Source organism: Bactrocera tryoni, chromosome 1 (assembly GCF_016617805.1).
Source record: "Bactrocera tryoni isolate S06 chromosome 1, CSIRO_BtryS06_freeze2, whole genome shotgun sequence".
Taxonomy (NCBI): Eukaryota; Metazoa; Arthropoda; class Insecta; order Diptera; family Tephritidae; genus Bactrocera; species Bactrocera tryoni.
In genome coordinates, this window is record NC_052499.1 from 45,968,801 (window position 1) to 45,984,059 (window position 15,259).

The 15,259-nt window shown below is 41.1% G+C and overlaps 1 protein-coding gene across 1 annotated transcript; it reads left to right on the plus strand.

The window, feature by feature from the left end:
- The first annotated feature begins 1,645 nt into the window (after positions 1-1,645).
- Positions 1,646-5,666, plus strand: LOC120769599. The gene is made up of 2 exons (XM_040096712.1): positions 1,646-1,885; positions 5,517-5,666. The coding sequence occupies exons 1-2, from the start codon at positions 1,646-1,648 to the stop codon at positions 5,664-5,666; spliced, it is 390 nt and encodes a 129-aa protein (XP_039952646.1).
- The last annotated feature ends 9,593 nt before the right edge of the window (positions 5,667-15,259 follow it).

Consider the following 15,259-nt stretch of genomic DNA (forward strand, 5'->3'; position numbering starts at 1 on the left):
TCGCAACTTCGCTTGACTTTATGGTCATATATGTATGTATATGTGTGACCTGGTCTACAAAAAGGGGGCTTAGGTGTCAAAAAAAAGGAGAACAATTAATGAGATAACGAGAAACTGACGATTATTTTTAACAGCTTTTCCCAGAAAACTAGTTTTCGCACGTTAGCTCCCTTTTCGTAGACCAAGTCACATATGAAAAGTCTCAATAGAAAATGACTCATTGCGTAGTTAGGTTAGGGTTAGGTTAGGTCGTAGGGAAGACCTTAATTGCTTGATCTCACTTGGACAGATGCTCGTCCTTTGTGTTACCCAAAAACTCCTATAAGTATATCACCATATCCTTATAGATCGGCGAAACGTTTTGAGCTTACTACAAGTTTATTTAGGCGCTTAATATCAATCCAAGCTACTTCGCTAGGTTCTTTGTGGGCGTATCTACCGAGACATTTCAATCTCAGTCTGGCAAAAGCTGGACAATAGAGGAGAAAGGGAAAAAGATATTCTAGCTCGCCTTCCGCAAAGAGCGTCCTGCAAAATATTTAGCCGTACTACGTGTGAACCAATTAGACCCTTTCTTTAGTACATTTATGGATATCGATTCGCACTTCTTCTGTTAACACTTGCAATATTTCTGAACACCCAAAAATATTTCCTCACCTCTGGTGCTTGCAAATTAAAGGAGACATTGTTCGAGAGTACCAAATTTTCGGTTCACTGGAACTTAGCTCTTCTCGAACATTTGTGTTTATGCTGTTCTAACGGCATGAAATATTCCCGGTATTTTGAGGTATGGTGGTTTCCGGCCGATTTTAATTCGCTTACAAAAATCTGGGCAGTCGTTAAAACAACTAGCAATTGCTCAGCTTCAGTCGAAACTGATATGTCTATCGCATTGATGACTGCCGCAACCACCGTATATAAGGTATGTAAACAACCACATACATACATATGTTATGTGGGTGTTCTCGATAATCTTGTAAACATAATTTAGTTATTACGTTATTTATTACACATCGGAGCGACGCTTCGCTAGCAAGCAAACGCCTGTAAACAAACGGCGCCGACTGGGCTAATGACATGCGCTAGAGCAAGTGCACTTGCAGTTTTGGGTATTTATGTCTTTACGCCAAATTACCTAACTACCTGTTGCTGTATTGACGCATTCACAAATATGTATGCGGTCGGTACAACTGTTGGGCTAAAACTATAAACTCAACATCTTTCTTCTTCATTACTGACTTGCGGCTTCAATGTTTCATTATCAGATTACATTTATTTACTTGCTTACTTGCTTCAAAATTTGTTGGGAAAACTCACTTTCGTGCGCAGCGATGCCTGCTAAATCAGCACAAATTATCGGCGCGCATGCGCAGGTACGGCGACAGCGCACATTTTGCACCTGTGCAAATACCTGTAGCAGTGTCTTCGTCACTGCACTTGCCAGCGACGCTATTAAATGCGGAAACTACCAAAGCATTTCGCGCTTCTTTGGCTTTGCTCTTGAAAATACCTTGATAAAACCAGGCGTGCAGTGACGCCAAATTTTAGTCACGTTTCGTTGCCGAGCGACACACACGCAATTCGGAAGCAAGTTGCGTTGCGCGTTTTCATTAGATTTGGTTATAAAATTAATTTTTCTTTGGCAATGTCAGTGAAAAGTTGGCACCTTCTTTTATATTGCGCGCTTGTGGCGCTACCACAAATTCGTTGTGCAATCTTCGCTTACGATGTGGATCGTAATACGAGCACGAATAATTTCAATGAAGTGATCGAGCGTCCGACAGGTTGGCTGCAGGCGGCACAGGATATGATCGCCAGTCCAGCGGGGCATGTGGTGACGCAGGTGGCCAAGGAGCTGATCAATCGCTCCACAGGCAATAGTCAAGTATGTGAAGGAGAAAAGTGGTGCATAAAAACTAAGATGTGAAAACGAGTCTGAAAGCAATTGTAAACGATTAATGGGACTGAACCCTGATACTAGAGTTTGTGTGAAAATTTTGCAAAGATTACTACTTATAGTTAAGAACATGTTGATTTGATGTGTTCAAATACCTTAGACGGATTGTATGTGCTTTTCTAACCGTGTTTTAAAAAGGTCGAATAAAAGTATAATATCCTTCACATGGGTATTTCATATGGCAATTATATGCAGTTATTTCTAGCAACCTTCTTTGGTATAAACATTATCTTGCATAATAATGAATGTTTTCGTACAAGAACTTTAAGTGAGAGTGAATAATTTTTAAATTAATCTTCTAAATTCCGAACGGAGGTCAGTTTCCCAAAGTTACCGGTACACTTTGCTCTCTTGGCAAGTAGTTGCCGAAAATACCTGTCGGAGACCAATAGAACGATGTTACTGACTCAATGCGTCTATTTAGACTAATTATCGTGGAGCCTGGTCTGTTGTTGTCGGTGTTGACCAGAGAGGATATAATCCTGAACTTTCTCACATAGGCACCATTGGCTCCAAAACATGGCAATTCGAATTATAAAATTAATAATGAATAAATTACAGAATTACTGGACATAGCGAAGGACCACTTTCAACATCGTTTCAATAGTACTTATACGTGTTTCCAAACTCTCGAAATATTACCGGAGAACTGGTAAACTTCTCGATTTAAATATTTAAACCGGATTACCAGCCTTTTTAGAATTACCTATAAACAAAAAAATCTGAAATTTTTGGGAAAAAAAATTCAAACTCGCCCATTGCGACGTCTTTTCCGGTGACCCCTCGGAAAAAATGCGTCCGCGTTAGCAGGATAACTCCTTACAGGATCACCTAAGCTGAAACAAGAAAAAACGTTAACTTCGGCTGCACCGAAGCTAATATACCCTTCACAGGTGCATTTCTTTTAGTAACTATGTGTTCAGTTTGTATGACAGCTATATGCTATAGTAATCCGATCTGAACAATTTTTTCGGAGATTACATTGTTGCCTTAGAAAATAATCTATACCAAATTTGGTGAAGATACATTGTCAAATATGAAAGCTTTCCATACAAGAACTTGATTCCAATCGTTTAGTTTGTATGGCAGCTATATGTTATAATGGTCCGATCAGTTCCGACAAATGAGCAGCTTCTTGAAAAGAAAATGACGTTTGCAAAATTTCAAAACGATATCTTAAAAACTGAGGGACTAGTTCGTATATATACAGACGGACAGAGAGACAGACAGACGGACATGGCTCAACTCAGCTCAACATACTGATCATTTATATATATATATATGCTTTATATGGTCTCCGACGCTTCTTTCTGGGTGTTACTAACATCATGACAAACTTAATATACCCTGTTCAGGGTATAAAAGTACGTGTTTTAGATACAACCTTAACTTAGAACTTGTATGAAGGAAAAAACTGAAAACTGGATTTTTGGCAAACATTTTTACAAAAAAATTAAAATTCAGTGAATATTTCGCGACATTTTTTTTTTCAAATAGTTGTAATCAAAAAACCTCCTTTGTCGAAGTCTAAGAATTGTATTCAAAGACCTTTGTAAAATTTCATGAAGATCGGTTGAGTAGTTCTCGAGAAATCTTGCCAACCGAATTCAAAAACACATTTTCGAGAAAAACGAGTTCTCAAGGCTGTATCTAACTATTTCTCGGATCAACTTGAAAATTTAGGACAATATTCTAGAGTTGATGTACAATTTAACAAGACAATAAAACCAATGATTTTTTGGAAAGGCAACCCATGTAAACCCTTAATACTCTTACGCATTAACCCTACTCACCAAACATAGAAAGAGCAAAGATATGGGATATTGAATGAATATGTAATTGAAATGGTAGGGTTTTCTTGTACAGAAAATATTTATACTCTAACAACCCGTTGATACAGAGTATTATAGTTCTGTTCACCTAACGTTTTATGTATCATCTAAAATTAATCGAGATAGATTTAGGGTTATATACTTGTATATATAAATAATCAGGATGACGAGAAAAGTTGAAATTAGCTTGACTGTCTGTCAGTCCGTCCGTCCGTGCAAGCTGTACCTTGTGTAAAAATTGAGATATCTCTCCCTTAGTAAAAAAAAAACATTTCGAGTTAGTAGATGGTCGTAATCGGACCACTGCCACGCCCACGCCCATCAAATCGGAGGGTAGCCCCGCTCACTCTTCATATAACGGTACTGTTGAAAACTACTAAAAACGGGATAAATCAATAACTAAATATGCCAGAGACATTTCATTTTACAATCGAGATCGTAAGAGAAAGTTTTATGGGAGCCAGTGTGAAAATTGGACGACGGGCGTAGCACCGCCCACTTTTGGTGAAATATCTTGGTACCAACCGATTTCGACAAAATTGAGTAGATGGCATTATTTTTATATTTCTATGTCACGTTGTGAAAATGTTCGAAGTCAGACAATAACCACGCCTACTTCCCATATAAGCAATTAATATAACGGGATAAAACTTTGCACGAATAATGTCTTTAGTGTGTGTCACCTTATGACCAAAAATTGTTTAAATCCAATAAAAACTTTTCAAGCCCTTCGGTAGCGTATATTTAGACCCCGATACCCATAGTTGACTTTTGATAGAAAATGTCAGTGAATGTGATATATATATAACTAAAATTAAGGGACAATACCCTTATAATGGTATATGTTTATGTTAAAAATGGGTTAAATCGGACCAATATTTTCCTTAGCCTCCATATACTTAATATAAAAATTTTCGAACATCCGGCTGACTTTACTCTATATGATTCGTTTTACCCTTAAAGTATTTCCCTGGCTTTGACTATTGCAAGTTCCAAGTGTGTAAAATGTTCGGTTGCACCCGAACTTAGTCCTTCCTTATTCGTTTTAATTCTTGTAGTCTAATTACCAAGGACGACCTTAGATAGAAATTTTTTAACTCATTGGAATCAACATTACAAAGTCAAGCAATAGAAAAAAAGTATAGCCTGGATATGTTGGCAATAACTTTGCCCAGATTACGAATTTTTAATGCATATTTTAAATCTAGAGCTATGGGCTCTTGAAAGGTTCTAAGAAGATCCGACGTCTTCTGAAGCAAAACATCATGCGTGTCATTCGCCAGTTACCAACCGAAATGCTCGAACGAGTTATCGAAATTTGGAATCAACGGATGAACCATCTGAGACGAAGCCGCGGCCAAGATTTTAAAGAGATAATCTTCAAAAAACAAATGCCGAATGATAATGAACATTCCCCATTAAATTTGAAGTTTTAGTATTTTTTCTTTAAAAAAGTAGAGGAAATGGATCACCCTTTAATAACATCTCAAGTATTTTGTGAACTTGTGTTTGCATAGTATTGTATATTCAAGTTGTACTTACCTAGTAGCCCTTGCTGAAAGACGAAATCACAGTCTATAGCAACAAGTTTTAATGGAATTGGCTTTTAATTCTGCTTAGAATGGAGGATAATTTATTATACAACGAGTATATATGCCTGTGCATCATCTAATTTATATGTCATATAAACTTCTTCTCATTCACATTTATTTATTTTTCCAATGTAGGTACTCAGCTTGAATCTAACGAACCTACTTATCATAATTCTTCTAAAAATATTAATATTTGCCGCTGGCATGTTGGGTGCTGGCCACTGGAGTGGCTATGGATATGGTTATGGGCATGCGCGAAGTGCAGAGGGTAAGACAAAAATTTAAACTTAAAGTTTATCTCGGAGTTTCTTATTACTAATGGATAATAAAAGTTGTGGAGAATAACTTTCTAACCCTTTCTAACTCAAAATATGTATATGTTAGAGGTTAAGATATTTTAGATTAAAGGCATACCCCATGTCGGTTTAAGACCTATCACTCACAAAATTTAATGTTAGGAAAGCGGCCTAACAAGAAAAAATTTAAAAATGATTTTTCTACGTAATCTCATGTAGCATTTTTCTATAACACCTTGCTTTGAAGCCCTAAAAATTACCTCTTCTTCTTCTTTACTGGCGTAGACACCGCTTACGCGATTATAGCCGAGTTAACAGTAGCGCTCCAGTCGTTTCTTCTTTTCGCTACGAGGCGCCATTGGATATTCCAAGCGAAGCCAAGTCCTTCTCCACTTGGTCTTTCCAACGGAGTGGAGGTCTTCCTCTTCCTCTGCTACCCCGGCGGGTACTGCGTCGAATACTTTCAGAGCTCGAGTGTTTTTGTCCATTCGGACAACATGACCTAGCCAGCGTAGCCGCTGTCTTTTAATTCGCTGAACTATGTCAATGTCGTCGTATATCTCGTCCAGCTCATCGTTCCATCGAATGCGATATTCGCCGTGGCCAATGCGCAAAGGACCATAAATCTTTCGCAGAATTTTTCTCTCGAAAACTCGTAACGTCGACTCATCGGTTGCTGTCATCGCCCAAGCCTCTGCACCATATAGCAGGACGGGAATTATGAGGGACTTATAGAGTTTAGTTTTTGTTCGTCGAGAGGACTTTACTTTTCAATTGCCTACTCAGTCCGAAGTAGCACCTGTTGGCAAAGAGCAATCCTGCGTTGGATTTCCAGGCTGACATTGTTCGTGGTGTTAATACTGGTTCCTAAGTAGACGAAATTATCTACAACTTCAAAGTTATGACTGTCAACAGTGACGTGAGAGCCAAGTCGCGAGTGCGACGACTGTTTGTTTGATGACAGGAGATATTTCGTTTTGCCCTCGTTCACTGCCAGACCCATTTTCTGTGCTTCCTTGTCCAGCCTGGAGAAAGCAGAACTAACGGCGCGGGTGTTGAGCCGATGATATCAATATCGTCGGCATACGCCAGCTGGCTGTACACTCTTATAGAAGATGGTACCTTCTCTGTTTAGTTCTGCAGCTCGAACTATTTTTTCCAGAAGCAGGTTGAAGAAGTCACACGATAGGGAGTCGCCTTGTCTGAAACCTCGTTTGGTATCGAACGGCTCGCAGAGGTCCTTCCCGATCCTGACGGAGCTTTTCGTGTTGCTCAGCGTCAACTTACACAGCCGTATTAGTTTTGCGGAGATACCAAATTCAGACATCGCGGCATAAAGGCAGCTCCTTTTCGTGCTGTCGAAAGCACCTTTGAAATCGACAAAGAGGTGGTGTGTGTCGATTCTCCTTTCACGGGTCTTTTCCAAGATTTGGCGCATGGTGAATATCTGGTCGGTTGTTGATTTTCCAGGTCTGAAGCCACACTGATAAGGTCCAATCAGTTTGTTGACGGTGGGCTTTAATCTTTCACACAATACGCTCGATAGAACCTTATATGCGATGTTCAGGAGGCTAATCCCACGGTAGTTGGCGCAGATTGTGGGGTCTCATTTTTATGGATTGGGCATAGCACACTTAAATTCCAATCGTTGGGCATGCTTTCGTCCGACCATATTTTACAAAGAAGCTGATGCATGCACCCTATTAGTTCTTCGCCGCCGTGTTTGAATAGCTCGGCCGGCAGTCCGTCGGCCCCTGCCGCTTTGTTGTTTTTGAGGCGGGCAATTGCTATTCGAACTTCTCCATGGTCGGGTAATGGAACGTCTGCTCCATCGTCATCGATTGGGGAATCGGGTTCTTCTTCTCCTGGTGTTGTGCGTTCACTGCCATTCAGCAGGCTGGAGAAGTGTTCCCTCCATAATTTAAGTATGCTCTGGGCATCAGTGACTAGATCACCTTTGGGGGTTCTACAAGAGTATGCTCCGGTCTTGAAACCTTCTGTAAACCGCCGCATTTTTTCGTAGAATTTTCGAGCATTACCCCTGTCGGCCAGCTTATCAAGCTCTTCGTACTCACGCATTTCGGCCTCTTTCTTCTTCTGTCTGCAAATGCGTCTCGCTTCCCTCTTCAACTCTCGGTATCTATCCCATCCCGCACGTGTAGTGGTCGATCGTAACGTTGCGAGGTAGGCAGCCTATTTTCTCTCCGCTGCGACACGGCACTCCTCGTCGTACCAGCTGTTCTTTTGCTCTTTCCGAAAACCAATGGTTTCGGTTGCAGCTGTACGTAAGGAATTTGAAATGCCGTCCCACAGTTCCCTTATACCGAGTTGTTGACGAGTGCTCTCAGAGAGCAGGAGTGCAAGCCGAGTAGAAAATCGTTCGGCTGTCTGTTGTGATTGCAGCTTCTCGACGTCGAACCTTCCTTGTGTTTGTTGACGTGCGTTTTTTGCTGCACAGAGGCGGGTGCGTATCTTGGCTGCAACAAGATAGTGATCCGAGTCGATGTTAGGACCTCGGAGCGCACGCACGTCTAGAACACTGGAGACGTGTCTTCCGTCTATCACAACATGATCGATCTGGTTGGTGGCTTTTCGATCCGGAGACTGCCAGGTAGCTTGATGTATCTTCTTGTGCTGGAATCTAGTACCACAGATAACCATATTTCGGGCCCCGGCGAAGTCGATCAGCCTCAGCCCATTTGGGGATGTTTCGTCGTGGAGGCTGAATTTACCGACCGTAGTGCCAAATATACCTTCTTTGCCCACCCTGGCGTTAAAGTCGCCAAGCACGATTTTGACATCGTGGCGGGGCAGCTCTCATAAGCGCGCTCCAAGCGCTCATAGAAGGCATCTTTGGTCACATCGTCCTTCTCTTCCGTCGGGGCGTGGGCGCAAATCAGCGATATGTTGAAGAATCTCGTTTTGATGCGGATTGTGGCTAGACGTTCATTCACCGGAGTGAATGATAGTACTCGGCGACGGAGTCTCTCTCCCACCACGAATCCAACACCAAACCTGCGCTCCTTTATATGGCCAGTGTAGTAAATGTCACAAGGACCTACTCTTCTCTGTCCTTGTCCCGTCCATCGCATTTCTTGGACGGCGGTGATGTCAGCCTTTATTTTCGCGAGGACATCAACCAGCTGGGCAGCGGCACCTTCCCAATTAAGGGTCCGGACATTCCAGGTGCATGCCCTTATCTCGTAGTCCTTATTTCGTTTGCCATGGTCGTCATCAAAAGGGGGGTTTCTCTTCCGAGGCTGTCGCTTTCTTTTCATTGGGGGTGTTTTTTACGTGGCGGGTCCCAAACCCAGCGCACAACCCTAAGCAGGGGATGTTGCCATGGTCGTCATCAAAAGGGGGGTTTCTCTTCCGAGGCTGTCGCTTTCTTTTCATTGGGGGTGTTTTTTACGTGGCGGGTCCCAAACCCAGCGCACAACCCTAAGCAGGGGATGTTTCGCCTTCTCACATTAGCTCGCCTTCGAACGGATGTTCTTAGGCTACCCAGAGGATACTTGGTCAAAGACCGGAAGTTGTGAGCTGCTTGAGCCATGTGTAAAAGAATCGTTTCTGGCCACTCCCAAGTGAATGGCGATCAGAGAACTTTCCTCACTTGCGTGAACTTCTACACACGACTCCATCCTCCAAACAAAAGAATAGTATATTAATAATTAGTAAAAATTCCTGCATGACGGGGAAAGGTAACTGGTCACCGAGAGATTATCAGATATAATGCATTTGTTATGCGATAGATTACTTCTTTTTTAACCTCGGGGAAATAGTAACTATTTATTTTCTTTCACTACGCGTCGGCGTGATTAGCTTACTCACTCTCTCTCATCGATTTTGCGCAAATGCTACATATATTTTCTTCCTCTAATTTGGGAACTATTTTGGAAAACTATCTGTAACTCTTTGGCTAAGAGCGTCTGTTTCATTGGCTATTTGTTTTGTTAGCCATCTGTTAATGAAAACAGTTTGTTTCCCTACAAGAATACGATAACCAATTCACAACTTCATTTGTAAGTTTGACCTCTTATCCTACTACATATCTACATATATCTTAATTTCTGTTTTGAAATGGTAAATTCAGTTGTAAGAGTAGTAACATTCATCATACATAATTTTTGAATATGTAAAAATGAGACGCACATATTAACAATGAATCTGTTAAAAATTGACATTCGAAGAAAAATTTGAAGAACGTATTTAAGTTTCTACTATTTTGATAATATTTATTTAATTATAATCTTTTCAGGACAAGAAAGATGTAATAATTGGAAGTCAAAGCATTAAATATATTATTGAAATTTCATTCAGCCATACATACATATTTCCTCGGTAAATCTAATACTTTCACTGGCAGTGTTTGTATAATTGCGAAATTGCCTTCTACAACTGGTTCCATCAGGCTGGCCTTCAGATAACTTAACACAAATCTGTTACCAACACTAACAGATTCACAGGCTAGTTCACTAAGAAAAATCTTAAAGTTGGAGTTAATAGCGCTATTAAAAATCGCGGATCGGCACAAAGGTTTATAGGTACCGCAAAACGCTTAGTTTACGAGATATTCGACTTTAAAGTTCAAAAAATCCCAAAATTCGAACATTCCAACAAGCTTTTCACGACATTTAACACAATTTTCATCTCAAATTCATTTAACTAAACTGTAAACATTTAAACAAATTCACAATTTACCTTTTTGCAGGTTTTATAAGCAAGAAATCTATATTTTAAAAATTACTTTTTACACTCAGAGTGATCATCATTAATGTGCTAACAATTATGAGGAAATGGAGCACTGCTATATGATAATGAGCAAATATGAGCAATTCTCTGAAATTTTTTTTCGCTACAAATTCTCTTTCTTTTTTTAGCAATCTCAGTTTTATAACAAGTAAGGAAGGGCTAAGTTCGGGTGTCACCGAACATTTTATACTCTCGCATCATAAAGTGATAATCGAGATTTCATTATCCGTCATTTACATATCTTTCAAATACCGTATTTGTGTAAAGTTTTATTCCGCTATCATCATTGGTTCCTAATGTATATATTATACAAAGAAGGCATCAGATGGAATTCAAAATAGCGTTATATTGGAAGAAGCCGTGGTTGTGAACCGATTTCACCTATATTTCATACACGTCATCAGGGTGTTAAGAAAATATTATATGCCGAATTTCATTGAAATCGGTATAGTAGTTCCTGAGATTATAGTTTTTGGTCCATAAGTGGGCGACGCCACGCCCATTTTCAATTTTTAAAAAAAGCCTGGGTGCAGCTTCCTTCTGCAATTTCTTCCGTAAAATTTAGTGTTTCTGACGTTTTTTGTTAGTCGGTTAACGCACTTTTAGTGATTTTCAACATAACCTTTGTATGGGAGGTGGGCGTGGTTATTATCCGATTTCTTCCATTTTTGAACTGTATATGGAAATGCCTGAAGGAAACGACTCTTTAGAGTTTGGTTGACATAGCTATAGTAGTTTCCGAGATATGTACAAAAAACTTAGTAGGGGGCGGGCCCACGCCCACTTTTCCAAAAAGATTACGTCCAAATATGCCCCTCCCTAATGCGATCCTTTGTGCTAAATTTCACTTTAATATCTTTATTTATGGCTTAGTTATGACACTTTATATGTTTTCGGTTTTCGCCATTTTGTAGGCGTGGGCCGATTTTGCCCATCTTCGAACTTAACCTTCTTATGGAGCCAAGAAATACGTGTACCAAGTTTCATCATGATATCTCAATTTTTACTCAAGTTACAGCTTGCACGGACGGACGGACAGACGGACAGACAGACATCCGGATTTCAACTCTACTCGTCACCCTAATCACTTTGTTATATATAACCCTATATCTGACTCTTTTAGTTTTAGGACTTACAAACAACCTTTATGTGAACAAAACTATAATACTCTCCTTTGCAACTTTGTTGCGAGAGTATAAAAACAAGTGTCTATAAGTCATATTTCAAATTAAAATGAGTATAATCGATCTTATTTTAAACATTCATATGAATATTTTTTTATTTAAATATAAGAAACAAATAAGTAATATTAAATAATAATATAACGTAATAAAATACTTAGGCTTTAGGCCGCCAACGCAGAAAAGAATACTACGCCAAAGTACTTCAGTCACTCTGGGTATTGGCTCGACCAGGGTTATTTTTTGAAAACGCGCCCGAAAGCCGCCAACACAGAAAGGAATTCTACGCAAAAGTACTTCAGTCACCCTGGGTATTGTCTCGACGAGGGATATTTTATTAAAGCGCGACCGAAGGCCGCCAACGCAAACAGGAGTACTACGCGAAAGTGCTTCAGTCACCTCGTTATGATATAAATTCTATAATGTTATCATATAGTTTTACTTATTTCTGTTTGTTAAGGATGATGGGATCATGTGTAGAAGTTCACGCAATGAGGAAAGTTCTCTGATCGCCTTTCACTTGGGAGTGGCCAGAAACGATTCTTTTACATAAGGCTCAAGCAGCTCACGACTTCCAGTCTTTGACCAAGTATCCTCTGGGTAGCCTAAGAACATCCGTTTGAAGGCGAGCTAAAGTGAGAAGACGAAACATCCCCTACATAGAGTTGTGCGCTGGGTTTGGGACCCGCCACATAAAAATACCCCCAATGAAAGGATACAACAAACCCCGGATGAGTGACCCCCCTTTTGATGGCGACCAATGCCAGGTCCGGTCTCTTAATTGGGAAGGTGCCGCTGCCCAGCTGCTTGATGTCCTCGTTAGAGTGAAGGCTGACATCACCGCCGTCCAAGAAATGCGATGGACGGGACAAGGACTGAGACGAGTAGGTTCTTGTGTCATTTACTATAGTGGCCATGTAAAGGAGCGCAAGTTTTGTGTGGAATTCGTGGTGGAAGAGAGACTCCGTCGCCGAGTACTATCATTCACTCCGGTGAATGAACATCTAGCCACAATCCGCATCAAAACGAGGTTCTTCATCATATCGCTGATTTGCGCCCACGCCCAGACGGAAGAAAAGGACGATGTGACCAAAGATGCCTTCTCTGAGCGCACCTACTAGAACTGATCCCGCCACGATGTCAAAATCGTGATTGCCGACTTTAACGCTAGGATGGGCAAAGAAAGTACTTTGCCACGATGGTCGGTAAATTCAGCCTCCATGAAGAAACATCTCCAAATGGGTTGAGGCTGATCGACTTCGCTGGGGCCCGAAATATGGTTATGTGTAGTACTAGATTCCAGCATAAGAGGATTATTCAAGCCACCTGGCTGTCTCCGGATCGAAAAACCACCAACCAGATTGATCATGTTGTGATAGACGGAAGACACGTCTCCAGTGTTTTAGATGTGCGTGCGCTCCGAGGTCCTAACATCGACTCGGACCACTATCTTGTTGCAGCCAAGATTCGCACCCGCCTCTGTGCAGCAAAAAACGCACGCCAACAAACACAAGGAAGGTTCGACGTCGTGAAGCTGCAATCACAACTGATGGCAGAACGATTTTCTGCTCGACTTGCACTCTTGCTCTCTGAGAGCACTCGTCAACAACTCGGTATAAGGGAACTGTGGGACAGCATTTCAAGCTCCTCACGTACAGCTGCAACCGAAACCATTGACTTTCGGAAAATGCAAAAGAACAGCTGGTACGACGAGGAGTGCCGTGTTGCAGCGGAGAGAAAACAGACTGCCTACCTCGTAACCTTATGATCGATCACAACACGTGCGGAATGGGATAGATACCGAGAGTTGAAGAGGGAAGCGAGACGGATTTTCAGACAGAAAAAGAAAGAGGCTGAAAAGATGCGGCGGCTAACTGAAGGTTTCAAGGCCAGAGCATACTCTTGTAGAACCCCCAAAGGTGATCTAGTCACCGATGCCCAGAGCATACCTAAATTATGAAGGGAATACTTCTCCAGCCTGCTGAATGGCAGTGAACGTACAACACCAGGAGAAGGCGAACCCGATTCCCCAATCGATGACGATGGAGCAGACGTTCCATTGCCCGACCATGAAGAAGTTCGAATAGCAATCACCCGTTTGAAGAACAACAAAGCAGCGGGGGCCGATGGATTACCGGCCGAGCTTTCAAACACGGCGACGAAGAACTGATAAGGAACATGCATCAACTTCTTTGCAAAATGTGGTCGGACGAAAGCATGCCCAACGATTGGAATTTAAGTGTGCTCTGCCCAATCCACAAGAAGGGAGACCCCACAATCTGTGCCACCTTCCGTGGGATAAGCCCTCAACATCGAATATATATAAATAAGGTTCTATTGAGCGTACTGTGTGAAAGATTAAAGCCCACCGTCAACAAACTGATTGGACCTTATCAGTGTGGCTTTAGACCTGAAAAATCAACAACCGACAATGTCAGCCTAGAAATCTAACGCAGGATAACTCTTGCCAACAGTTCCTACTTCGGACTGAGGAGGCAATTGAGAAGCAAAGTCCTCTCTCGACAAACAAAAACCAAACTCTATCATTATTCCCGTCCTGCTATATGGTGCAGAGGCATGGACGATGACAACAACTGGTGAGTCGACGTTGCGAGTTTTCGCGCGTTTGTCACGGCGAATATCGAACTCGATGGAACGATGAGCTGTAGGAGATATACGACGACATTGACATAGTTCAGCGAATAAAAAGACAGCGGCTACGCTGGCTAGGTCATGTTGCCCGGATGGACGAAAACACTCCAGCTCTGACAGTATTCGACGCTGTACCCGCCGGGGGAAGCAGAGGAGGACCTCCACTCCGTTGGAACGACCAGGTGGAGAAGGACCTGGCTACGCTTAGAATATCCAATTGGCGCCACGTAGCGAAAAGAAGAAACGACTGGCGCGTTGTTGTTAACTCGGCCGTAATTGCGTAAGCAGTGTCTAAGCCAATAAAGAAAATGAAAAATTATGTCTTTTGACGCCTTTTTTGATGGCCAAAAAGTACCATACTTCATTGTAGGAGACGACGCATTTCCACTGTGTAAACGTATTATAAAGCCTTACAACAGCAAAAACCTTTCCAAAGAGGAACAAATTTTCAATTACCGTTTAAGTAGAGCAAAACGGTGTATTGAAAACTCGTTTGGAATTTTGAGTGCAAAATGGCTTTGTCTTAAAAAAGGTATCACCCGGATCGGGCACGATCGATTATTTCAGCATGCTGCCTGCTACATAACTTCCTCATCAATAAATGTGGACAAGCTTATAATCCCTCTATCTTCTCTGGATTCGAGGGCATCGACGGATTTTGGGAATCAGGAGAATGGGAAACTATATACAATGTCCGCTACGAATACGCATAATTTGCTATCACTGAATTCATGTGAATTCGAAACTTTCAGGTACCTAACCGGGAAGAGCATCAGATTATGGAAAATATGTACGCAATGTCTTAAAAGATTATGTAAATTCTACATCTGGATCTGTTCCATGGCAAAATAATGCAACATTTCTTTGAATTTTTCAATATTTATGTTTATTTATAAAAACAATAATTACTATTTATTTTATGTATACCATGTATATATGTTTTGTATAAAAATAAGTTTGATGTTTCCAAATTTTGTGTTTATTTATTTCATAACTA

Excerpts from the sequence above, each read along its gene's own strand:
- LOC120769599 (XM_040096712.1), top strand. The coding sequence starts at position 1,646 with ATGTCAGTGAAAAGTTGGCACCTTCTTTTATATTGCGCGCTTGTGGCG. Across the intron at positions 1,886-5,516 it reads GCTCCACAGGCAATAGTCAA|GTACTCAGCTTGAATCTAAC; the intron begins GTATGTGAAGGA and ends TTTCCAATGTAG.